At 38.8% G+C, this 27,510-nt stretch overlaps 1 protein-coding gene across 2 annotated transcripts in view; it reads right to left on the bottom strand.

Moving 5' to 3' along the window:
* SUZ12 (SUZ12 polycomb repressive complex 2 subunit) overlaps positions 1-13,373 on the bottom strand; it is a 41,586-nt gene extending 28,213 nt beyond the window's left edge. Inside the window, exons 1-4 of one of the 2 annotated variants that reach the window (XM_005896673.3) lie at positions 12,444-13,371; positions 10,075-10,121; positions 9,926-9,990; positions 5,614-5,682 (exon numbers count right to left, since the gene is read on the bottom strand). In XM_005896673.3, coding sequence (XP_005896735.2) covers positions 5,614-5,682; positions 9,926-9,990; positions 10,075-10,121; positions 12,444-12,717 — 455 coding nt within the window. In that variant the 5' untranslated portion in view covers positions 12,718-13,371. Of the gene's footprint in view, positions 1-5,613; positions 5,683-9,925; positions 9,991-10,074; positions 10,122-12,443 lie in introns of both variants that reach the window. The other variant, XM_070390409.1, reaches the window with a different exon arrangement.
* Positions 13,374-27,510: the final 14,137 nt, after the last annotated feature.

Genomic DNA, 27,510 nt, shown 5'->3' with positions numbered 1-27,510 from the left:
GTGCTGGAGTGGGGTGCCATTGCCTTCTCGGAGAAAACACTTTATATTAGTGTTATTCAAAACCTGGTCTACCCACTGAGATCACTGGAGAAACTTACCATGCCACATGGCAAGATATTGAGAATTAGACTTTAACCATTTTTATAGAAATTTAGCATTGCCATGACATCAAAGTATGTGATCAATATATTTTACAAAAAGTATCCATCTACAAAAGATTGGAAATTAAAAACTAACAAAAAGGTCACCACAGGATGGTTTGAGGCACGGTTTTAAATGGTACATTACAAATTAAATGAGATGGCAGATCCATTCAGCCACCATATAACATTGTTTGAGAAAAGGAATTCCAAATTTCAATTAACCAGTTTAAAAAACAAATTTGGGAATGTGATTTGCTATGCATAATTTCCCCTAGGGGAAAACACTCTCCTAAAAGTAAACACTCTGATATGTGCCTTGAATACAATGAAACAATGAGGCCGAGTTGATCCCTTTCACCGGTGGTTTAGTCCAAGGAAAGAGGACAGTTTTCTCTCCCTTTCTAATTTACCCTTTTCCCTCTCTTGTGGCTACTGTGTCTACATCTTAATTGGTTAAGCTGGATCAGAGGAAGGGAAGAAAGAAACATGTAGGCCTGGTCAAGCCTATCTGGTCTTAGGCAGCACAGAATCCAGCTTAGATGATCAGAATAAAGTATCAGATAAGGATTTGGTTCATCTTCTTGATGTATTTCCTATTTTTATCTTCTTAGGAAGAAAGCAATATGGCAACAGGAAACTAGAGGAGGAATGTGAAATTTGGGGATAAGATTTTAAGCACAAGTAATTGACAAGTATCTGACATTGTAAAGCAGTCTGCAGAATAAGGTTAAGTAAATTTAAATTTATAAGAGATGAATATTTTGAGATGAGATTCATGTAGGAAACTCAAATTTTAGGAGTAGACAGATCCCACAGAAGGATCAACATTTTTATGCAGGAAAGAAACCAAGATTAGCGCCTCAAATTTCTACACATTAATCTGACAGTGGCAGGTTTAAGACTTCATTTCTAGAGTCATGGCTATACGACCTCAAAACAGGTCAAGTGTGATGATAAGCTAAGTTACATTTAATGTTATGATGTAAACATTAAGATGACTAGCATTTCTTATTAGTATATTGCTTCACACTGTAAACTGTGTGTATCAAGCTGTTTCTAAAAGATGTTTATTTTCCTTAAGACTTAAGTAAAAAGCCGCTGTATTCAGAAAAAAAGTCAATAAAGATATGATTGTTTTGGGGGAAAAAAATCTGTTTTCAAATACCTAGATTTTAAGAATCATATATGATTAGTGGTGAATGATAAGGCACCTTCAGAAGTACATAGGTACAAAGAAATTTACGGCCCAGATTCTAAAAAAGGAACAATTAAAACTTAAGTCTGAAAAGATGTTGATATGTAAACAACTTCAAAACTTACAATCAAGACAGAATTGTTAAAAAAAGAGAGAAAGGGGAGGAAGACATCAGACCCTATTACGGTGGAAAAAGACATAATCAACTTAAGAAGCAGCTTGAAGTTTTAAAAATGCAGCTAAACCTACAAAAGAGGTGGCTAGAGTAACACCATTAATGCAATACATCTATTTAAAATAATTTACAGCTTTCTTAGCATAACGACCAACAACCTTAAATAGCCTACAAGGTCCTGCATTATCTGGTCATGGCCATCTGCTCTAGTCTCATCAAATGTTATCTCTCTACAGCTACACTGCCCTCAAGTGATGTTACATTCCCTTTATCTAGAGTCACCTACCTGCTCACCCTCTATCTTCATTCTACTCCTATATTCATGTTTCAAATCTCAGCTTCTTCCTTCAGGGAAGCTCTCATTGAACATTTCTATTCCCAAATTAGACTCTCAAACAAGAGCTGGTTCTCCTGCCTCATACAGCCATAGTTTCCCTATGTGTCTACTTTTACTTCCCAGCACTTATATTTATTATACGATTATGCCTTTTTCCCTAAATGCTGATAAACTCCAGAAAGGCAGGTCTTCATCTGTTTCGCTTACCATTATATCCACTAGGTCTTAGTAAAGTGTCTGGGACATAGTACATGAAGGAAGTGGGAATCCCAGAAAAAAATAGATCCAAATTTTGTTACAGTACAAAAAGATGATAAGAAAAGGAAGATTATTAACTCAAAAGTTTAGGCTGTAATAACAACAACATAAAGTGATGGAAGGCACCTTTTCAACCTACTAAAAACATAGGCTTGGAAATATACCTAGTAGATGTTCTACTTCAGTTATCTTTGGAAGGAATTTCTCCAGCTACTAACAGGACCAGGAATGGAAAATGATTAAGTGGAAATGCTTCTAATTTGACCACAGGAAATATTTCTGGAAGCAATTCCAATTTGGAAATCTTTTCATGCTACCTTTCAGTCAGTGGAGATGCACTTAGAAGTCAGGAGTTGTGACTAGAGAATTCCCAAACTGGTAGGATTAATAGCCCAAGAGACTCCCTGGGATCCTGCTAAAACAGACTACTACAGAAAGATCAGAGATTTATACCAATGAATCGTAGTGCTTGGTCAAAACTCAAAATTCAAAATCCACAATATACCGGCAAGTCAGAAACAAGAGATGGAGAGGACAGAACAAAGTATTATATCACAAATTCTAAAAAGAAAGACATTTTAAATATACATAACCACACCAGAAGAGCAAGAAAAGATTAGGAAAAAATAGATACTAGAGATGTGACCACTATGAATTTCTAAAATTTGCTAATTGCTATGGAGTTTGCAAAAGCCATGGTACAACAAAAGAAATAATCTTCACAGTTGGTGGGTATTACTATTGAGTTTTAAGGTTACAAATGCAACCCTGATCTACTGTCACAAATTGACTGATACCTTAAAGAAGTGAAAACCATGAAATGTCCCATGTTTCTTTTATTCCATCAGCTTCTCCTCTAATAAATTTCTGCCATTATCTGTGACAAGTAAGATAACTGTAGAGTTAAAGTACAAAAAACCAAGATCCTTCAACACCAACTTCACTTTGCACAGATAATGCCAGGAATTTGGTTTTGTTTTTAAGTCTCTACAACTGTGATAAATAGATCAGGGATGTGACTGTTCTAATCTTTGGGCTGTAGTACTACAGTATCTGGGGTATCTCAACAGTCTCCTGGAACTTTGCGGAATGAAATGCATTGGGTTTGAGAGTGGAGACATTAAGACTGTTGAAGTACTGAAAGAACATGAGTTCCAATGGAATCTATCCAAACTATAGCTACTGAACAAATCCAGGATCCAATTAAACTGAGTAAGAGCTTTATGTTTAAGATAGTACAGAATAAAAATATAGATGGGAGATACTTTATTTGTAAATGATTTAAGATTTTAATGTCTACTAATTAATTTCATGGAACAACAAAGATTTACCTTGTTCTCCCATAAGAGACTTTGACAATAGATCTTGCAAGCAAGGTTTTATAGTGCTGACATTATATACTGCTGTCTAGGGAACTTAGAATCCTATGTGATAATAAAGTTTAGTAGAATGGCAGGATTATGCCTAATTCGAGATGCAAAATACATTGAAGGAATTTAGTAACATAGGGCCTTGCGGGTAAACTTAAAATGAACCAATTTCTCAGTTAATTTTAGTGACTCTGGGAGCAACAATGAGACATTCATAAAGATGGAGTGTATGTGTGGCGTGGGGGGTGGGGGTGGAACATCGAGTACAGTAATTCAATACCTCATGGGCCTGAAGAGCCTTGCTGAGTATTAAGCAAGCATGGTCAGCTCCAACACTGATAGGTCTGTTTAAAAAGATCTTGGGGAGCTGAAATGACCAACTCACTGGTCCCAGTTAGATCCTAGACTATTTTCAAAATTACAAGCAGGAATTCTATGCAACTCTCTGAAGTTTCTGTGAGTTGGTCAACAATACCCCTGTTACAGTACTGGCAGAGTTGTTAAACTCATTGGGTCAAAAGGAATATAATTATTTGGTGAGTACCAGTATAATAATCTATCTTCGTCACAACACACACTCTAAGAGAAGTTCTGTAATATTTATCAAAGCCAAGGTCACAATGAGATGGTAGTCACGTTTAGCAGTGATGAAGGTAGAACCTTGATGGGGGAGATGAAGAAATGTTCAAGTTTTCTTCTTTTTGTTTTCACTCTTCCTTCTCACACAAGCCTCAGAAGACCTGAGGGCAAACTATTAAGGTGTTTAGGAGAAAAGAAGAGAGGATGTATGGTCAGGCTCTGACTATAGCTTCACACTTTAACTACAAAAGGCCCAGAGGGTCCCAAAAGATCTTTCCAGGGCAGGTGAACAGATAGGATTTGGAATAGAAATTCAAGCAAAGAACAGAGGGTGCATGCACTGAGCATATTTTCAGTCTATATAAACCAATACTATAAGGTATTTCTTGGGCAGTAATCAATTAGGTAAAGATTTGGGATCTCAGCTTCTAGAATGAACCATCAAAGTTTATTTACAAATCAAGACTGCCTAGATAGGAAAATATAAGTTACGCTTCAGTCCTACAAGACTGCAAACATTTTTTAAATGAGATTAAAAAAAAAATTCAAATAATAACCGAACCAAAAAGACGAACTTAAAAGCAATTACAAAAATGACATCTCTTAGTCACAGAAACAAGATACTATAAATAAAACATCATTGAATTAACGTACATCCTATCTAAATTGATAAGGTATGATTTAAAACTTCAAGAGAAAAAGAAAAATCCATGTGGCAGTTTTCTCAATTCCATTTTTTAAAAAATCTAGTATTTTTAGTTCTACATTCTCCCCTAAAAGTAGTCAATGAATAAACAAATACCACCCAAGTCCCTGTTTCTCTTTAGAATAATACTCAACTTTCTTTACTTATCAAAGAGTAAGTAGATACCTACCGTCTAGGATTGGAAGCATCTGTCTAGCCTAGGGAGATATTAAGCTACTGGGAACATTTAGGGATTACTTCTGGGAATCGTATTTGAAAATACACATTAAGGTTCTGTCCAAAAGGCCAGGTTTCTGAAACTATCATGTGATAAATACATTTCAAATATAAATGACAGTTAAGAATATTTTGTCTGAAGGACGTCAATAAGAGGAAGGATGAAAAAAGGAAAAAAAGTGCCTCTCTCAGAACTGTAGATGATTCCTTAGTAAAGATGTGATCGTGTGAAGCACTTGGCACAGCACCTCAAGTACAGCTGAGTATACCATAAACATGAGCCTCCATCTTTCTTCAGATGAGGTAGCAGGATTAATACTAACTGCAAAAGTTACAGAAACTTTGATTCAAAATGCAAGAAATTGTAGTAGAGAAAAATAATAATGAATAGAACTGCCTTAGAAAACAGTGAGTTTCCAGCACTGGAGATATTCAAGATAAGGCTTAAGAAGGGAGTCTCTGCCAGGGAGGCTACAGAAGTAATCCCTGATTTGTGTATGAGTTTGGATCAGATGACTTCTAAAGTTCGCTCTAACTCCTTACAATATTGAGGTGATCAAAATGAAAATGATCACTGTACTTTTTCTTTTTTCCTCAAGTTTGTCACTTAATGTAAACTGATAGGTTATCTTACCTATGAGATTCTTGCTCTCCTTTCATTTTCTCTACTTTTGATAACATATCATCAACTTTAAATGTTTTCCTGGAAGAAACAGATAAACAAAATAATCACTTCTCAACTGGGAAAAACAAACAGATTATACTTTATTGTCACTATAATAGGCAAACTGGGTATGTGATTTTTATTTTTAATAAGATAAATTATGGATGGTTAGCCATAACAATGAATACTATTGAGATAGTGTATATAATAATACAGCAAACAAGCCTTCAAGTCCCATTTCAAAGGCTAACTTTTCTATGAAACCTTGGGTAATTAATCCAAAACTACAGGGATTTCTCCCTACCTATGGAACTTGGTGTATACTTATTTTGACATTTAGTCTCCTAAATGTGAAACTTGAATAAATATTTTATTTCTATTAGATTATAAGTTCCTAAAGGGCAGAGATTCGTCTTCTTCAAGGAAAGCCACATGGTGCTTGGCATGTTGCCTTAATCTTGGTAGGTGCCAAGCATCTGTCGGACTGAGCCAAACAAATGCAAATTATGTATATTTTGAAACATTCATATTTCTATTAAGTAACCTGACAAATATGGATATTCCATAAAACATATGAAGTATAGTAAAACACCCTCAAAGATGAGCAGCAATGGCTAAAGTTAAATATGTCATTGTAAAGAGATGGTTGTCACCATCATGAAAAAAACTTTGAAGTTTAAAGGACATACCATCAAATCATAACAAAATCATCAGCTTTTTCACTTAATAAGTTTAAGAGAAAAAAGTAGTTTTCCACAAAATAGAAACTTAAATTAAGAATAACCACGCCCTCAGTAAGCAATTTAAGAATGAATGGATTCTAAAATAAGCCTCATCTTCTTAAGGTAATCTACTATTTACATTTTTTAGAGGCTAAAAAACTAGACTCATATATGTTAATGGAAAACAAGTATTTCTTATACTCCCTTCAAATTTAGAACTCAAAAAGGTTCATGCATTCCACATAAATTACTTTGTAAAGCTTGAATTCAGATACTAGAAATTACTAATATGCTCATTCCTCAAAAACAGCTATTGTACCCTATAATAAAATATCAGCAGAGAAATGGTGATGCAAATATATCATAGCAAAACACTGATAGGAAGAATAGAATTGATATAATCTATATTTCAGATGAATAAATAGCCTCCATTAACAAAAGGTCTTTTTTAAAAAAGCTTCTCTCTTTACCTTTAGAGTTACTGAAAACCTCAATATTAAAGTTTCATCTGATAAAGTATAGGAAGAAGTTCTTTAAGAAGGATGGCAATACATTTTCAATCTCCATAGATAAGAGAGAAGAAAGAAGAAAAACCTATGATTCTTTTAGGCTAGTTACAAAGAACTTTTCAGTATAAATACTGAAATGTACTACTAAGGAGGTTGTAAAGTTTCTGAAAACTTTTAAGAATAAAATGTTTATCTTTGTGTAACGATTAAGAAGAAACCTTGTCTGTGGGAAGAAAAGTTAAGACTGTGGGTCACAAGGTTCATCTCTTCCAACTTTATGGAGACTGTACATAGGAGAACTGACTATTAACAACCATTTGAAATAGGTTAGATCATACAAGCAACCCAGCATTCCTTAGGATAAACAAAACAAACCATATAGGCAACTACAGAAAAGCAGCCTCACCTCCCAACACCAAGTATTTCTGTTTTTTAGAAAGGTGCTGCTACTCTAGCTCAGATTTAACAAGGGATATAGTTATCAAAAGGTCATCAAAATGGAGAATATTATTAAAATTCAAGAAATTTCAGGAAATTTTGGAGGGAGGATTCAGAAGCAGCTTGCATGAAACCTAGTAAAATGGGCTCAATAAGACACCCTTCTCTCCTCACCAGTGTTTCCACTGTGCCAGGGTAGTGGCAGCCTATAAAATCTGAATACCTCTATGAAGTGCAACGAAAGTAAAAGACTTACAAATATACTAGATTTACTCTTACACCTGCATGTCAAAAGGAGTGATAAGTATATTCCAACAATGAATATTATGTTGTTGTAATGGTACAAAAGGAGTTCCCAAAACATGGTGAGTAAAGGGATAGTACTAAAAGCAATTTTGTAAAAGCAGTTTCAAGAACACTGTGAACAAAGACCACAATCACTGGGCTAAATTTGTCACCTTCCAAATTCACTAACTACTTTGAAAAAGACAGCACTCATTTGAAGATATTAAGTTGTAGTATAAGTGTTAAAAATGAGTCAGTGTCTTATACAGGCCAAGCATGCAACAAAAGAATAAAGTGATTCCTAATGCATTTTTACATGGAAAATAGACTAAATGGAATGTGTATGTCTCTTGGCTGGCAAACTGCTTAGAATCTGTCCCAAAAGACAATTTTTTACCTATGGGATACTAAATCAAGAAAATTCACTTCTACTACCAAATTTTTAAAATGGCTTCCACTCATTAGAGGACAAGAGAAATGAATCCCACAGACAGTCTAATAAACAATTATGATGTATTCTTTAATCCACTTATAGATTAACCCAAGTTTACTTTTAAAGAACTTTATCACTTTAAAATCATATAGCATTCTAGATGATAACTGCAGTAATTTTTTTTTTTGCGGGGGGGGCCACATGGCAGCATCCAAGATCTTAGTTTCCTGATCAAGGATAGAACCCGTGCCCCCTGCAGTGCAATTGCAAAGTCTAAGCCACTGGATGGCCAGGAAAATCCTCTAGATGATCTCATTTCCATATTAAAAACATTGAAAGAAAAATTTACTACTTAATAAAATCCTCCTACTTTTATAGAGTAAATCAAGGGTCTGCAGATTATGGACCACTGGCCAAATCCAGCCTACTGTCTGTTTTTGCACAGCCTATAAGCCAGAATGCTTTTTACAGATAAACATTTCCAAGTGATTTGGTAACAGAGAACTCTAAATCCCAATTATGTTAAATACTATCCCCTCACTCCACTTTGCAAAAATAAAAGAATTCCACATTTCTTACTAGTAGGCATGTATTATAAAACACTGCAGTAGGGAATTCCTTGGTGGTCCAGTGGTTAGGGCTTAGTGCTTTCACCACCGAAGCCTAGGTTTAATCCCTGGTGAGGGAACTATGATCCTGCTGGCCATGTGGCCAAAAAAAAAAAAAAAAAAAATACACTGCACTCAATCATTATATTTTGAATTTCATCAAAAATTCGTTGACATATGTTTTTCTTTTTTGTATAATACCTATATACTACCTAATATCCTCAATTCTGTTTACTGGACCACAAAGCCTAAAGTACTTACCATCTGGTCCTTTACATAAAAAGTTTCCTGAACCCTGGCATGGAGTAGACAGGTAAAGAATTGACATATTTAATTCTGCTGCCTAGTCTATCGCTTTCTTTCTAGTTATTTACAAATCTGACAGTTTTCACTAGTTAAATACATGTGCAGGCGTGCGCACAATCGCGTGTGCATGATCTCTCTCTGGATCCAGAGGGATTATCAAAAGACAAATGGTTTTAACATTTCAATCCTTCAAAATACATCTAGATAGATCTACAAAACTGAACTATGTCTTACCATAAAAAACATTGATACTTACTTAGTAACCAGCAGGAGTCTCCAAAGGAGTTTAGTTTCAAAGTTTACTGAAAAGCTTAATGGTTTTCCTAAGTCAAGACTATAACAATACCAAATGCTTAGTAAAGGTTCTCTCCTTTAAAGTTTTGTTCACTTGATATGCTCAATAAATAATCATGGGCACAGAACAAGAAACTAGCATTCCATAATTATATACGGTTAAATGTTAAAAGTAAAAATAAGTTCTCTGACACCTCTAGATTCCACTTTAAGACTACGTAATTAAGATTAAGAAGTTTTTAAAGACATTCCTCCTACTGACTTCAGAAGTATTTCCCTTTTAATAAAACAACCACCAAAAATATAAAATGAGATTTATTGTTAGAACATAAAAGAAATACTCAGACATTAACTGGTAAACTTATGTATCAAAGATAAGTTCCCATGAGCCCTAATTTAGTAAATATTTAAATCAACTCCAACCAAACTTGAAAAAAACTATTAGCACAGAGCAAAAACATCAGTCAGTAAAATCACTTCATTTACTTCACTACTAAATCATTTCTATCAGGAATAAACTGGCAATCAACTGGGATTTACAAAAGTGGTACTTAAAAAGTTGCTTTGCAATCAATTCAATTACTCTTTCACCTCAGTTTTCATATTTAACCTTTCATTAGAGATCGTACTTTAAAACAAAATTTTAACATGGTTTGATCAACTTGAAATAAGATTCATAAAATGTACCTTTTGATGTTTGTTCTGGAGTTTCGATGAGACATGTAAGTAAGAGTTCTATGCAAAAATATTGGCTATAAAAAAAGTTAAAATATTCAAATTAAATAGATGAAATTCTAGGAAAAAAATAATGCTGATGAATTTTGTTGATTACTTACCGCTATAAGATTTCGTGTTCGAAGAAATCTATAGATCTGCGTTGGTTCTAGGTAACAGAAACAAAATCCAAATGTTATCTAAATTCACTCATTACTTAAGTTGTTAAGAAAATACCAACCCAGGCCATGTTATAACCAATATAAACTAATCACCTATATGAAAATCATGTACTGAATATTTACATCAAGAAAATTAGTATGCACAATTACATTAAATGACATTCAGTCTACAACACACATTCACAAAATTCATCTACATTTATTTTAAATTTAAGGTACTCTATAATCTTGTTTTTAAGCCTTGCATATCTAAGGCAGCTATTTTTAAACGAGTTTGTATGCAGAACTGCAGAGAAGTAGTTATATTCATTTAACTTAGTTAATATAAACTATTAATAACCCATCTCTTTCTAAAAAGTAGCTAAAATGAGATAGTTGGATTCCGTAAAAGAACTCCATATTGATGCCAATAACAAAAATGAAATGTTCACTTTTTAATTGGTCTTTTCAAAAGTCTGTCCAGTAGTCAACTTAAACAGAATACAACTGTTACCCAGATAGATGTCCCAATACAGATATGAGCAAAATTAGTTCTGAAATCTAAAACACAGATCAGCTAAAATTTTCATTGAATTTATTTCTAGCTATAGTTGAAGTTTCTATTTTGCTCAAGTAAATATTACCTCAGTATGTAAATACTATCCTAACACATTTTTAAAGTAATAGATTCCCAGAATGTTTTTAATTCTGTTTACGTAAATGTGTTACAAAGGACGTAGGTTATAGATAGAAAATATTTTTATACACAAATACCATAATACCAGTTACATTAATGACATGTTAGTAATATATTTCTTTAAATAAAGCAGTATAAAAATGACTGTATTAGTAAATACATCAAAGCATATACACGTCTCAGAAACTAAGATCAATATTAGAGAAGAATCAAGTTGTTCTGTGACCAAATCTTTTTTTTTTTCCAAATCTAACTCTTAATGACAGTTCATCTCTACAAAGCAGACTCATCAGAAAGCAAGACAGATAAAACTCTTCGAGGATTTCTCTCCTCATAATGTTTAGAGAGAATTTTTTAAAATTTCCACTCAATCTTTAGTTAGCTAAGTTTTAGTCTCAAATGAACTAAAAGGAGATGAGATGTTTTAGAAAGAGTACAAACATGTATGTTTATTGTCATCACTGTGCTTTAATATTTCCAATTGAAAGCCTCTACAGATTTCCGAAACTGTATTAAGGAAATGCGAGAATAATGTAAATCTCTCTCAAGCAGGTTCAATACTCATTTCAATAAAAACTGAAATTCCTTGTATTAAATGTCAATTAGAATTTCATGAAGCACTAATGAGAGAGAATGAAAGAAGGGTATTAAACAATGTAATACATCTTTCCAAGCACAGCTGATACCATGCCCTTAACATATGCCACGGAAAATTGTAAATAAAGACATTGAGTGGTAGAATTGAGTTTATTCAAGTATCTGTAAGACATCTAGCTGTTAAATATCATCCAGATACAACATCCACACCAAAGCAGAGAGAAAACAACCAGGACGTAATATTCATTAAAGAACAGGGCAGGTTACTCATAGTCATGCTGTTTCTTACAAATTCTATTGTTTGTTTCCAGACACCTTGCCCCCTTCCTAAATTAAGTCGTAGCTCTGCCCTCGAAACAGACCTTAAAAACAGAAATTGACATCAGAAAATGTTCTGAAATGAAGACAAACACAACGGGCAGAATTCCGAAAGCGTGTCTAGAGAAGTGAGTTGCTTAAGCACTACCTGTCTCACTTTACGTCCCCCTTAAATGGGTAGAAAGATTTGAAAGGTTTAGAGCATCAAAAGGTGCCCTGTTAATGTGCAGCACCAAGTTCTTGCGAAGGCATTTCAGACTGACAATTTGGTCGATTTTACTGCATTCCTCTGTTCACAGGCTTAATTTTGCTCCTCTGAACCTATAACCGACAGCCTTGTACTTCTGGAGTACGGAAGGCATGAAAGAAAGCAAGAACTCGTCCTGTACCGCAGATCCAACTGTACAGTTCAACCGTGACCTCCTCACCTAAAAGCAGCCTGCTCTTAACGCGGGGCCCCACGGCCTCAGCTCGCGTGTAAACCTTTTGGGGAGGCACGAACCTCACCTGGAGCCCTTAGCCTATCTCCCCCAAAGCCCCTAGACTTCGAGCCCCCGTGAGCCGTAACCCCCGAAGGCGGAACAGCCCCCTCAATTTCGCCCTCCACTCCCGAATCAAACCGACTCCAGGAGACGAAGGGGGTCCCAGCACGAGTGTCCCGGCCCCCTAACGCTTCAAGAGTGGAGATTCCTGCCCTCAAAGCCTCCAACACACTCACTCTCAAAGGCCTGGAGGAAAAGCTCGTGGTCAGCCTGGACGTGCTCCATTTTCGGCTTCTTCACCGGTAACACCGCGGCCCCCGCCGCTGCCGCCGCGGAGGAGGAGGAGGAGGCCGAGTAACTGCCGCCGCCTCCACAGCCCCCGCCACCGGATTTGCCGCCCGACGCCGTCGCCGCCGCCACCGCCGCCGAACCCCCGAAACCGCCTCCCCCGGACCCCGCGCTGGGCCCCGAGCCGCCCCCTCCCCCACCGCCGTGCTTCTGAGGCGCCATCGCGGTTCCTGCCTCCTCCCCCCGCCAGCTACCCGCCGGGCGGCCCCGGAGAGTAAGCGCCTGCAATACCAACCGCTCGCCCCAGCAGGCTCCGGCGGACCGAGGGGGGAAGGAGGAGAGAGGGGAGGAGAGGGGAAGGGAAGGGAGGAGGAGAGGAGGGAAGGAGGGAGGAAAAAAAAAAGTGTCTCCTCCTGAGAACCCCGCTCCGCTCGAGAGACCGCTCACCCTAGCCTGGCCTCGCTCCGCCCACTTCCCCCGCCCGGCGCTCTGATTGGTCGGCGGGAGCGCGCGCCGCCCGGCCGCCCAGCCCGTTGGCCCGCGGATTCCCCCGTCAGTCACGCGGAGGCGCTTCTCGCGGAGGCGCGGCTTGGTTGGCCCGTGCGCGCTGCCGATCGCGGGCCCGGCCGCCTCTTTGAACTGAATTCGCGGGAAAATTAGGGGTCGGAGCGGCCTTCCTGCTGGCCCCGGTGCATTCTGGGGAGAGAGGGACCCAGCGAGCGGCTTAGGGAGCCGTTTCTCGCCTTCTGAGCGTCGTCAGTTGCCGCCCCCGGGGTATACAGGACCCCTGAGGAGAGGCGGGCCTCTGAGGAACTGGGGGGCGAGGGCCCTGTTAAATGAACCGAGATCCTAGCTGGATCGTCGAGTCTCTAACTTCACAGGAAGGGGCCTGCCTCGGGGTTTGGTCGGGTCGGGTCGGGTCGGGTCGGGTCGCTTCTGGTCTAAGGGGCTAGCAGGGCGGGGATCGCTTCCCTGGTCCCCTCGTCACCACGTGCCTCAAGGCGCCCTTGGCCGAATCCCACCCAGCGAGACTCAAGAGAGGACTGGGGCAGCCAAGGGCTTGCGGCTGCTGCTCTTTCGAACGCCGCAGGGCTCCACCAAAGGGAGCGATTTCTAGGGAGCTTGAATGTCCAAAAATCAAATGAAGAAAACGATTTTCTGAAGGTGCGGTGAAGCTTGAGGATGCTTACTGAGAGAGGTTGTGGCTTCTCAACATGTTAGAAGTAAAACCTAGATATTTGATCCCCGGACACCAGAAGAGTTGTCAGAGGGACAAACTAGATGATTTTTTAGAAGTATCTACACCCATCTTGAGAATCTACTCATTTTGCGCTCAAAAACTGTAGAGGGAATCCGGTGTTTCGCCTGTCTCTTTTAAAAAGAGATGCGTAGGCCCGATTCAGGCTTCCGGTCCGGACTGGTTTGGAGTCGAGCTAATACTCCGAGATTTGAATTTCAGGTTGGGCAATATGATCTCTAAGGACGTCCTTCCAGTTGAAATCCTGTGGTCTTGTATTACATTAAAATGAAATATTATCTTCGAAAATTGCAATCTATAAACACAGATCCATTTCATACTTCCAATTATATTTTTTAAATGCTTGCGTTGGGCCCTTTATAGTTAATTTCAAAATGCTGTTTACGAAGCAGGCATCTTTGGAATGGTTATTTAAATAACCAAAGCGCTTATTTTATCAATGCATTTTCTACTTAAGAAAGTGAGCTCTGCAGGTTTTGCATGTAGTATAAAATTTGGCATTTCAGAAACACATCCAAAAGTAGGTATACCTGTTGCTGGTTTTTAAGTAGTCTGTATTTTTAGTCAGACAAAAAGTTCAGAATGCTGTCCTGTGTTATACTGTTCTGTACTCAGTATTTTTTTGTTTCCCCCTGCCAAAATAAAGAAGAGATTTTGTTTTGTTCTTTAGATTTCTGAAATAACCCTTTCCTGAACTGAGAGGCTTGTGGGGTATTAGATCTTGCTAAACTGCTCATCTTTAGCTTTACAGGGTTAGAAAATGAAGTTTCATCAATTCATTCAAGGTCTGGAGTACTAAGCATACTAAGCAAATCACAAAATATCAAGTTATAAGCCTAAAGGCTAAGAGTAAATATAACTGACAAAATTACCCGTCTTCATCATTTAGGAGAATAGGGTTCTCCTTTTGAAGGGGAGGGTGGAAATACAGGTAGAGCCAAAGAGGTTATTGTAAATTTTCAGTGAATAGAGAAATGGAACCAAAGGATTTAGGATGTTGCTAAAAGGTATTTCCTTTAAGAATGCGATGGTATAGCATTCTAAGCTTCACCCTGGGCGTAGTTTTAATGTACAGTAGCTAACCAGTATTGATGATGAGAATCAAAGCTATCCATGCTATGGAAGAGTTGTATAACACATTCTCACTTTTTGTATTCTCCTTTGTCCAGAATGTACGTAGCATACTAAAAAAATCCTTAAAACCTCGAACAAATTAGAATTAATTAGGGGGTTATCTTGGTCACATTACTATCTTCTTAATCAGATTATGTTCCATAGATAAAATGTTAATAGATCACCTCAAGGTTGGTCACTTCTGTGACTAGGTTGTTTTGTTATTTTTTAAGTTTGGTGTGGCAACTGTTTTTGAGACTGGTGATGCCAATTCACGGTCAAAGACAGGTATATATTTAGTTCCCGGCCTCACACTGAATTTGAATTGCGTTCAAGGGTTTTGTTTGTTTTGGCTTTCATGCATATTTGGAATTGGTAAGCCCCTAAAAAGCAAAGGCCACTAACCTTTTCTTTTATATTTCCTAGCACCAGACTAGATATGTGTGCAAGGAAAGAATGGCCATCATATTGACCTTTATAGCTGTGAGTATTCTTTTAGGTATGTTACCTCAATTTGTCATAATGATCCTATGAAGCTGGCATTATTTTCATTTTACAGAAGAGAAAATAGGCTCAGAGAGGTTAAGTCACTTGCTCATTTAGTGGCAGAGCTGTGACTCGGACCCATCACTTTAAGCATTGAGTCTATTAGAGTAAGCCAATAAGAGCTATATCAGAAGAAAAAGAACGTTTAAGTCTCACTTTGAGGGAACTAAAGTTGTATTTGCTGACATGTTCTGAAAGATATATAATCAAATTTGATTTTTAAAAAGGAATGGCCTCCAACGTAAAAATATTAATAACCTTCCTAATAAAAGTTAGTATGAAAAAATAATTTCAACAGTTCTGTTTGAAACTTAAAGTTTGCATATTTTTCCCTTTGTCTAGAAAAGAAAAATATAAGAACCATGGAATATTCACTGTGTATTATGGGGTTTTCATAATAAACCCCTGATTTGTGTGTGTGTGTGTTTATCTAGGCTTAACTAGATATAATAAGGGTGGTAGTAAGGCATAGTTAGAACCCCTGGGACAAAAAGAAACTTGACACTAATAACCTGAGGGAGGAGAAACCACCTGAGACACAGTGGAAATACCTAAACCTGAATTTGGGGAGGCCTATAACTGAAGATAACTACTATGCCCATTTGTTTTAAACTGTGGGACAAGTGATTTTATGTTTAATTTTAAGCAAAAGCAGGAATGAATTGAGATTTATTGAGCATTCTATCCATACAACAGTTGTAAAACTGTTATTTACTATTGTTAGTCTCTTACACACAAGTAATTGAATCTCAGAGAGATTAAGTCACTCTCTCACCATCCCACAGCTTTTAAGTGGGCAAGCTGAGATTTGAACCCAGTTACAGGGAACTCAAAACCCCATGTGTTTTCCAGTAAAACAAAGGTATCCAGGCTGTCATCTTGGAAGACCCAGAGTTTCAAAAAGCAAGCGTAGGCTCTACTTCCCCATTCATCTGCAATCAGGGCTGTTCTGCTTCTCTGTGTTCTGTAATTTCAAAGATAATGGATCTGCTTGCTCAAGAAATATTTTTTGAAAACCACTGCATTACTCTCTGCTACCTTCCCAAGTCTGATAATGAGGAACAATGAGCTAAAATGGCACTAATAATGTGGGCTATATTCACCTCAAAATTTGACACCATGAAAAACATGAGTATGCTAAGAGTAATGAAGTTTACTAATAGTAGTGAAACATAGATGAAAAAAAATCTCTGTTTCTCACTCATGTCCTGCCCAGAAAAAAAAATTTTAATCTTCTTGCTTTTGTTATCCTTTATCTTTGTGTGAACTGATTGTTTCCAAACCAAGTTTCCTCTTTATTTTCTAAGGGGAAGAAAAGCATTACTATGTCACCATCCTTCATAAATAATATCAACAAAACTAGATAGATATTATACCACTTCCATAATAATGCTGTAGTCTGAATTTCCATTTAAAGTTTGTAAGTTCAGCTTCATTGTACAATTTCTGATTACCATTGATAATCAGAACAAATTAAGAGATACAGGCCTTTATTTTTAGCTTGTTGTCGTTTTACAGATACTGTTCTTATCTCCCTGAGACAGTTTTCGTTTGACGGGTATATTTGGCAATTACTCTTTATAAATGACTTTGTTATGTGAAAACAAATTTTATAGCTAGAAGAAACTTAGATAGTATCTAGCTTAAGCCTCTTTTTATACACCTGAAGAAGCTGAGTTCCAGAGTTTTATTTGCTAAGATTACACAGGAAGTATATGCTGAGAGAGAATCTATAGGGTTAAATACTTGTGGAAAAGCTGCCTCTTAGCGTCTACATTCAGTTTTATTTAGGACGTTGTATGTTCTTCTTTAAAAAAGTTCTTTTCCACCTTACTCTACTCAGAATTTTATTTCTGCCTGCACACTATCCAATGGAACTAGATCCTGGGGAAACATTGCTATTATTCTTGATTGAGCTAGTTTTTTCTCCTTCATATTCATGGCTTCCTACAAAAACTTATTTATGTGACTAGTTTGAGAAAGTTGCCACCTTCATGGTTAAGTTGAATGAGAGAGATGTCCTGAAGAGACTACAGAATGATTTGGCAGCTGTTTTTGATAGAACAACACAGAGCTTACAAGTTGCCACTGGGATATCTAATACCCTATGTGCCTGCAAGAAATTCCCTGAGATTATAAAAGCACTAGGCAATAGATTTCAGAATTCTGTAACCATTTTTTATCACAGAGGCACTGTAAAGAGAACAATTTGGGGAGTAAGACTTCTACTTCATATCAAGATAAATTAACTTTCTGTACTTTGGGGATCAAATTAATACACAGAAGCCAAAAAATTAATTTGGTTGGGCTTTCTTCAGAGAGCACTCTTCGAAGAGAGTTTTCTTAATAGGAGAGAAATGTTTCTGGCTCTATTTCTATTTTTTAAATCTAATTTTCTCCTAGATTTTAAAAGTTTGCAACAAACTTAGGAGAAAGAACATTATACTATCAGTCAACTCTTGACTTGTCATTATTTCACAGTGTGAGTTTGATAAAGTTATTTAAGTTCTCTGGTCTTTGTTTTCTCAAATATAAAATTAAGGATTGATTTAGAATAGTGATTTTTGTCCATAACAGAATCCCTGGAAGTTGAAGGTAGAGCATGTATTATGTGGGAAATCATGTTCAGCATTATAATTTTGTTTTTGAAAGGAAAAACAAAACTATCTACAGTTCTTATACTATAATCAGTAAAAATAAAGTTCTTTATCAATGACTATATGAAAAAGTAGACAGTCTTCCATATACCACATGACACATCTATAATATGTGTTCTTAAGGCACATTTCCCTACAAAGATAGACATGGGTTACAGAGGTAGGAGAATAGGAACTTTTTTAAAAATCAAACTAGGTAAAGAGGGAAAAAATCAAGAAACACTGATACAGGTTATTGTTAAAGTTATCCCAGTTCTTTAATTCTAAAAAAAATAAGTGCACTATACCAAAGTTAAATTCATCCAAATGTCCTTTTCTATAAAATTATAAAACATGGGTTCTACTTTTGATTCCTGAATGAAACAATAAACAAAAGGCAAAAAGTGTTATTTTTTCTCTAATGGAGCAGATAAGGGTTAAAAATTCAGCTCAAAACATGTCAAATAATGTAGAAGAGTGCCAGTAGGAAGGTAAACTATACAATATTTAGAATGGGAAATGAAAACAGGAAAGTTTATGTTGTACTTATCATGTAAGAATATAAAAATCTTCTTTCACCGGTAAAAGCAAAAATATCTGAAAAATGCTGAGAATCCAAAAAGATCTGAGCCGCCTGAATTGCCCACAGAAAGGAATGTTAAAAAATAAGTTGATAGGCCTTTTAACAAAAATTCAGTAATTTATTCAACCAATCTTCAATTAATTGTTACACTATGAAGAAAAAAAAAAGAGGCCTGTACAAATTGCTTTTAGGAATTTGTTGAAGCTTTTTTAGGGTCCCAAATGGTCAATTATTTTTAATGTTTCATGGGTGTTTAAATAATATGAATGTTTTCTGTTTTGTCCAGAGTTAATCATGTAGGGAATTCCATGGCAGTCCAGGGGGTAGGACTTGGCATTTTCGCTGCAGGGGGCTAGGTTCAGTCCCTGGTTAGGAAACTAAGATACCTGAAAGCCTCCAGTGGTCAAAAAAATACCCTCAAAAAACAAAGTTAATCATCTATGTCTGTCTACTTCTCCATCCGTCATCTAAGATACCACATTGCTTTTGATCCTCATGCGCCTTAGTCTCCTCTAGTCTGTGACCTGTAATAGCTTCTCAGACTTCCCTTGTTTTTGATGGACCTTGACAGTTTTAAACAGTACTGATAATTTATATAATGTTCCTCAATTTGGATTTGTCTGATAGTTTTTTAATTGAGTGGGGTTATGAGTTTTGGGGAGTAAGATCTCGGAGGTGAAATGTCATTTTCATCACTTCATGTTCAGGGTACCTGCCATCAACATGATCGTCATTGATGATGTTAACCTTAATCACCAAACCAACTTAGTATTTGACAGTCTTCTCCGCTCCCATCTTTGGAAGCAAGTTCCCATGTGTAGCCCACACTCAGGTGTGGTGATGGAGGTTGTGGTGGTGAATTAAGCTCTTCTTCCTTGATGGGAGAGTAACTTTGTAAGTTATTCACAATTTCTCTATATAGGAGACTTTTCTCCCTCATCTCTGTATTTTTTCAATTATTTATTTATGGGTGTTTACTTGGATACTTTGGGCTATATCCAATGCTACATTATTTATTTTGTTGTTCAGATTGTTCCTGCTTTAGCCATTGGGGAGATTGGCCCCTTTGATGTGGCCCCATCATTTGTGTTTTGTTTTTAGCAATTTCTTACTTTCTTCTAAGTGTCAGCCTCATCTTGTATATTCCCTATCCTAGTCTTCAGTTCAGTTCAGTTCAGTCGCTCAGTCATGTCCGACTCTTTGCAACCCCATGGACTGCAGCACGCCAGGCCTCCCTGTCCATCACCAACTCCTGGAGTTCACCCAGACTCATGTCTATTGAGTTGGTGATGCCATCCAGCCATCTCATCCTCTGTCGTCCCCTCTGTCGTACCAGGTGGTCTGGTATTCCTATCTCTTGAAGAATTTTCCACAGTTTGTTGTGATCCACACAGTCCAAGGCTTTGGTATAGTCAATATCAGCCATTTCTCCAAGGAGCTCTGATTCCTTTAAGGGGAGAAATGACAACCAAATCCGCCTGTACAAGGAAGGGTGGCACAACTCATTGCCCTTCTCAGCAAACATTGGTGAGAGAAAGAGGCAATGAAGTTCTTCCCAGCTCTTTCCTGGCAGAGCTCACCCTCTAAACCAGGAGCTTCCTCTTTAACATGAATCCCCATCATAAGGGGCATGTTTCAGGTTTCTCACGTAAAGGACTCCTGAGAAATTGTAATAATCAGTTATATTTTTCTGATTCTAATGATGTTGCTTCTATACTCAGTTAAAGCAGAGTTCCCTTTTTTCCTCCTTAGAAGCTAGTTTTCATTTCTTGGAAATCTTAAAATTTTACTGAACTGTCTGAGCAGAAGAAGGGAGAATAGAATATATCTTGAACACAGGGAATTTCACTAGAAAACCTGCAAACAGTGTTGGGGAACTTGTTTTATTCTGTGATAAATGTTTCCTGACCCTGTGAATTTGGGAGTATTTCAGAGAGAAGAATGGCAGGTAGCAAGTGGTCTGGAAAGCTGTGAGTCTTGAAGACTTTTTCAAGTGCCTGAGCTACTGAATCCTGCTTCAAACAATACTTCAAACAGAGCCTTTTGTAAAGTTAATAAATGTTCCTTTTTCTCAGGAAAAGGGCTTGCAATGTCAGAGTCCTTCCTACTTTTATATTTTACCTCGTTATATTGATGGCTATACTGCCTGCTCTCCAGTCACACCAGTTTAAGCATTATTCCATGAATATTTCCATAGTTTCTATGTTTGGAATGTCTACCCCTCGTTTCCTCATCAAAGTGCTACACATTTATCACTTTAACTTAGATGTCATCTCTGACATGAAAATATCACCTAATCTTTCCAGATAGAGTAAATTACCCACAGTGTATGGACTTGTCTATCCCATTAGCCAATGTCTGTGCTTTGCTTAGTCTCTCAGTCAGGTCCAATTCTTTGCAACCCCATGGACTGTAGCCTGCCAGGCTCCTCTGTCTATGGGGATTCTCCAGGCAAGAATACTGGAGTGGGTTGCCTTGCCCTCCTGCAGGGAATCTTCATCTTTAAAGCCTACTGTGGAATAAGCATTCAATAAATGTTTGTTGAACTCATTAACAAAAAAATGAACATATCTGCATAAAGTTGCTTCAGGACTGCTTGGTGAACATCTGAGCTTGCCCCTAGGCAAATATTTATAAAGTGTTAAGAGGAAAAGACACATTAAAATGGGAGCCAAGCTACCTAGCTTCTCTAATCCTAGCTCAACTAACATCTACATGGCCTTAGAAGTCACTACAACTTTCTGGGCCTATTTCTTTACACAATTAGAAGATTCCACTGGATCAATTATTTTCAGTCTGGAGTGAGATCATAACATCAAATATTTGGGGTCAGAAAAATCTCGTCTTCTGATAAGATAATTGCTAATCCTATGACATTCTCTAATTTCTGGGAAGCTTCTTATGGCTTAGTTATAGCTTTCAAGTATATTTCATATGCTGCTATCCTATTGCTTTCACTTATGTTTTACATATTTTCTATGACATTTCTTCTGTTCATACATGTAAATATACTCCAGAAATTTAATACTTTATATTATTTCACATACTTTAATACTCCTGCCTTTCCTGTATATTGATAGATTTTTTAAAAATCTATTAGTTCAGTCTAGTATTTGTGCACTTAACTGAATTAACCAGCAGTTTATTCTGAGGACATTTCTTATAGGAAAAAAGACTAGGACTCTTCAAAACGAAAACTCCACTTTGCCTTTAGAGCTTGTGATAAGAAAAGTATATAATGCTAAATAAAATTTAAAAACCCAACCCACTAGTAGACCTAGAAGACAAGGAAAGATTTTTTTCTTGGTAGATCCCCCAGGCTGTATTAGTCATCTGTTAGACATTCCTGTAGTATTTTGTCGTTTGTGTTGTACATACCTTTTAAAAGGTACTTATCACATTCATTACATTAGTATGTATTTAAATTTCTGCTTCTCCTACTACACTGGTTAGTACATCAAAGAAAGGAAATGTGTTTAATTCATCCTTGTATCTTCTGCCTCTTTTGCTTAAGACCTTGCCCATAGCAGACACCTGATCAATATTTGTTTGATGAACAAATAAGAAAGGTGGATTGTGAATTGAGCCTTGACTATTGAGGGTGTCAGGAAGCAGAGAAGCAATATAGAGTTTCACTCAGGGGAGTGATGTGATCAGAACTGCATTTAGAAGCTTACTCTGATTTAATTTTATTATGTTAGAGAGCATGGTTTTTAATTTCGAAGCAATAATTTGCAGGAGGTGGCTAATACTGGTGTGCAAGAGCCAACTGGTGAATCTTGAGGAATTATGCAATCCATTTGTTAAACACAATCATTAGTAAAAATTAGGTTATGTTATTGTTGTTGTTTAGTCATGTCCGACTCTTTGTGACCCCATGTTCTTTTCTCCCCAACCCTGTAATCCACCAGGCTCCTCTGTCCATGGGTTTCCCAGGCAAGAGTACTGGAGTGGGTTGCCATTTCCTTCCCCAGGGGATCTTTCCGACCCACGATTGAATCCACGTCTCCTGCACTGACAGGCAGATTTTTTACCAGTGAACCACCAGGGAAGCCTTGGGTTACATAAGGTTACAACTAAAGATAAAATAATTTGGAAGTGATGAGTTTTGAGTATTACTTCTATTTTTAATATATCTTTAGGCTATATATGGTTATAATTAAAGATATTATATTAAAAATAAAAGTAATATTTAAAACTCATCACTTCCAAATTATTTTGTTATTAACATTTTACCATTATCCATGCTCTTGAGATTATTTGTGTATTGTATATATATGGTAGAAATACTAGCATAATGATACACTACTACGCTTCTCTCCCCAACTCTGCTTTCAGGGGTATAATGTTGGTGGCTTGAAATCAGGCATGGTGGGAATATTTGCACGGAGGAAATGGGCAAGCACTAGCAATGATGGCTCCCCACACCCCTCTTGGGAGAGTTCATTGTTATTTACTGGCACATCATTGTTTAGAAGGCAACATTGACAAAGAGGCAATGAAAAGTTTGGAAAATAGAGTTGAGGAAATTTGCAGACAAAAAAGGAAATGAGAGAATTTGCAGGAAAAAAAAAAGAGAAATGCGAAGTGGTAGAGAAAAGAGGAGAGAATTAGAATTATTTGGAGATACCGATGTACCAATAAAATGAATTTGAGAAAGTAAAAACAGAGAAAGAAGGGTGGGGATTGAGTGGGATAGAAGATGTGTGTGGAGGGGAGAGATCTAATGAGTAACTGTGCATGGGACAAAAAGTTAAGGAAGAAATTTTCCAGAACTGAAGGGCAAGAGTTTCTACAGTGAAGGAGTCCTTGAGTATCTTACACAATGAATGAAAAGATGTACATCAAGACATACCGTTGGGCATTTTCAGAAAGTCAAAGATAGAACATAAAGCTTCCAGAAATAATAAAAATATAATAAAGGACAATGGGTCATGGACAAAAGTAAGAATTGCATCAGATGTCTCAGCACTAATGTTGGAATCTAGAAGACAATTCATAGTTGTCTAAGGAAAAATGTCATAAGGAAAAATGAATTCCAACCCAGAATGATATACCCAGACGAAGGATCAATGTCAAATAAAGATATTTTCAGACTTGCAAGATGTCAGAGAAAAATCACCTCCCTTACAGTCTTTCTTCAGGAAGCTAGCAGATGTGCTGTACCAAAATCAGGAAGAAAAACAAGACAAGGAATCCAGTGGGAAACAGGGGACTCACAAAAAAGTAAGGAAAATTCCCAGGATGACGATGAAGGGAAATCCCACAGCAGTTGTGGTATTGGCCTACTGAGCAACAGTGAAGACTGGAATGGGAGGAAGATTTCTGAGAAAAAAACAATATAGATGTATTCCTTGATGAGTTTGAATGAATGGGGATTTACAGTTTGGGCAGAATATTTGGGGGGAAATAAGTGAGATTTACATAGAAAGCTTAACAAGGAATTGAGACAATGATTAACCCCAGGTACTAGAAAGGAGATATAATCATACTACATTACTCAGACCCATTGCTAAAAGTATTTTCAATTCGTTGTAGGTAAATAAAAAATTGATTTAACCCACAGTATGGGAAGGATAAACCTGTGTGGAGGAAAAGGTATGGAGGTGGTGAGAGGCCGGTAGGAGGATGCCACACTGAGGGGGAAACAGCCCCCCCCGCGCCCCCCCCGCCCCCCCCGTAAAAAAGGACATTTTCCTCCGAAGACCTCCTCAGTCTGAGAGAGGACATGCAAAGGGAACCAGCCAGAAGGGAAAATTGGAGGGCTTGGCAGCGCGGTTCTTCGGAGCAAGGCCGCGGGATGGTGGTCCCCTTCGTCCCTCGAGGGGGAGGAAGAGTGCGACTCTCGACCCCGAACTCAGGAGCGTCTTTCGGGCCGAGTGGCCGGAACCCGGACCCCCAGTGCCCGCCCGGCGCCGGCTGCACCCCGGGCCGCCTCTCGCGGGGAATCCGTGGCCGGGGAGGCTGACGGCCTGCGGACGCCAGGCGAGGGCTGTCGGGTTGGGCCGGGACTGCGGCGCCGAGTACCCGCCGGGACTTGGTGGAGCGGAGGGCGGCGCCCTGTCCCCGGGCGCGGCCGCGCTGTCGGCCAGCGGCAGGAGCCCCCGAGGGCCACCGCGGCCCGGCGGACAGGCGCCCGCTGCCGGCCTCCGCTTCGCCCGGCTCCCCGCGCCGGCGCAGCCCCCCACCCCCGACTCTGACCCAAGTCCCCTGACCCCGGCTCTCAGCCCAGCATCCCGACCTTCTTACTCCGCTGACCCAGGTCCTTGTCCCCCGAGCCAAGCCCTGGGCCCCCACCCCTGGCCCTCGCCTGCGACCCCGGCCCCCGTCCTCGCCCGATCCTAGCTCTCCGACACCGACCGCCGCGCGGACCCGGGTTCGCAGCCCGCAAGGGATCTGTGGTGAGGCCAAGCCGGGCCAGGGGAAGCTGACCGCTCAGCCCGCGTCCGGGTCCGGGTCCCGCTGGTGGTCCCTGGGCTCTGACCAACCTAGTGACCGCAGCGGTGGTGCTAGCGAAGAAGAGAGGGGTCCGGACCGAGTTTCCAACCTGGGCGGGGCAGGTGACCCCTTGAATCAAGAGGAAGCAGAAGCAGTGGACGGCAGAGTGGCGTTTTGGTTATGTCGTAGTTGGTGGTGGTGGTTTAGTCGCTAAGAAGTGTCAGATTCTTGCGACCCCATGGACTGGGAATCTACCAGGCTCCTGTCCATGGGAATCTCCAGGCAAGAATACTGAAGTGGTTTGTCATTTCTTTCTCCAGGGGATCTTCCCTGATCCAGGAATCGAACCCAGGTCTCCTGCATTGCAGGCAGATTATTTACGGACTGAGCTACAGGGGAACTGTGCAACAGATGGGTTTATTGAGAGATGTGGCGGTAAACCAGTAGACAGAGTGTGTGTGTGTGTTGGGGGGGGGGGTGGGAGTTGCACGTGGTTGCACAGAAGAGTTATAAGATTACACGTGGTTGCACAGGAGAGAAGGGAAGGGTGGGGTAAGGCAGGAGTCCCCTACTCCTTTGCCACGGATACCTCTCAGTGGCCTGATAGGGAGTAGGCCACATAGCAGGCGGGAAACGGGAACCATCCCGGATACCCCCTTGCCCCAACACACACACACACACACAAATTGCCTTCCACTAATCCAGTTGGTCCTTGGTGCCAAAAAGATTGGGGATTGCTGGGGTAGCGGAAGGCTGTTTTTTCTTTACAAGTTTTAGAGCACTATTTGGCTTTTAAAACTGGTTAGTTAGGAAAAGGAGGAGGGGGAGGAAGATAAAGAACCATTGGTGACCTTTAATAACCCCGAAGTTTAGATTTCCCAGCAGGTTCCCCCAACTTACTAGAGGTGTCAACTTGGGCCAGTCACTTCACCCTTTGGAACCTTGGTTTGCTGGGCTGTGAAATGAAGCTCCACCCACAGCATTTCCTAAGGATTAGTGACAGGTAGGCAAAGATGCTTTGTCAGAGTCTGTGATGGGCACAAGCTAGCTGTTCAGTGAACCTTATGAATGAAGTTACTTTAGAATGAATAAAGGGATTCATAGCCAAAAGCGGCCTCCCTGCCACAATACCTGTGTGCTGAAGGGCTGCAGTGGATGTGATCCAATTTGAATGTGGGTTTTTGAGCAGACCAAGGCTGTAAAGGAGAAAGCAATAATAGAGCTACTTGTGTGAACAACTAGAGGTCTTTTTAAATGTTAATTTGTACCTGGACAGCTCCCAGGTTGTGGACGCTTGGGGTGAGAAGGGGAGAAAAGGGGGCAGGATTTTCGAAAGAGAGAGAATATGCCCTATTTCTTATGAGTATCTTATTAGCACACAGATAAGTTAGGGAGTGAAACTACTCATCTTACAAAAAGTGTTCCTCATATGAAAAGCGGATCCTAAGTCCCTTAAGGCAGAATCACCTCTGGTGTTTAATAATAGCAATGTGTACAATAAAAGTTGAGGTATTTCAAGCAATTGCTGTGAAGTGTCAATAAGATAAAGCAAGTTTGTGTTTTAATATCCCAATTAACCCAAAAATAATGATAGAGTTGGGATCTGAACCAGAGTTTGATTCTGAAACCTCTTCTTTCATTTTTTCTTTTCTCTCTATTGAAATGTTTTATTGAGATAAAAACTACAAAAATAATACACCTTTGTTGTATTGCTCAACAAAATAGTAATGGAGAAAGTCCCACCCCAGTTCTCAGACGTAACCAATGTATGAATGAATGGTTTGGTGGGCAATCCTCCTAGCTTTATATTTTGTTCATAACATGCACATACACACTTTTAAAATGGATTGTACAATAACTACTATTGTGCAACTTGCCTGTTTTAGATTTATATTTAACAATGTGTAATAGGCCTATTTCCATCTGATAACATATACAACACTCTTCATTCTCTTTAATAGTTATATAGTATACCATTGTGTGGATGTATTGTAATTTATTTAACCACTTGCCTGATAATCAGTGTAGGATCTTTCCAATAGTTTGCTATTATAAACATTGATTCCGTGACCCTCCTTATATTGGGTTGGCTAAAAAGTTCATTTGCGTTTTTCCACAATATCTTACAGAAGAATCCAAACGCACTTTTTCATTCAACCCAGTATGTATATGTCTGTGCATTTTTGTTAGTGTTTCTATATGATAGATTTGTAGATGTCGGATGGCTAGGCCTTAAGCATGCATGCTTAAAATGTTTTAGCTACTGACGAAACATACTCGAAATAAAGCTCCTGGTTTTAATGATTATATCCCACTGCCCTTTGAGCGAAGTAGCAACTGCATTGTGAAATAGTTGGCTTCCTTGGGTAGTGGCAGCTGTGTGGACCCGTAGGGGAGGGCTCCTCATGGAAGGGGAAAAAGAAAAATTGTGACTAAGTCTT

This window comes from Bos mutus, chromosome 19 (genome assembly GCF_027580195.1).
Source record: "Bos mutus isolate GX-2022 chromosome 19, NWIPB_WYAK_1.1, whole genome shotgun sequence".
NCBI classification, from domain to species: Eukaryota; Metazoa; Chordata; class Mammalia; order Artiodactyla; family Bovidae; genus Bos; species Bos mutus.
Note: the sequence above shows the minus strand (reverse complement) of the source record. Positions and strands in the feature narration are given on the sequence as shown.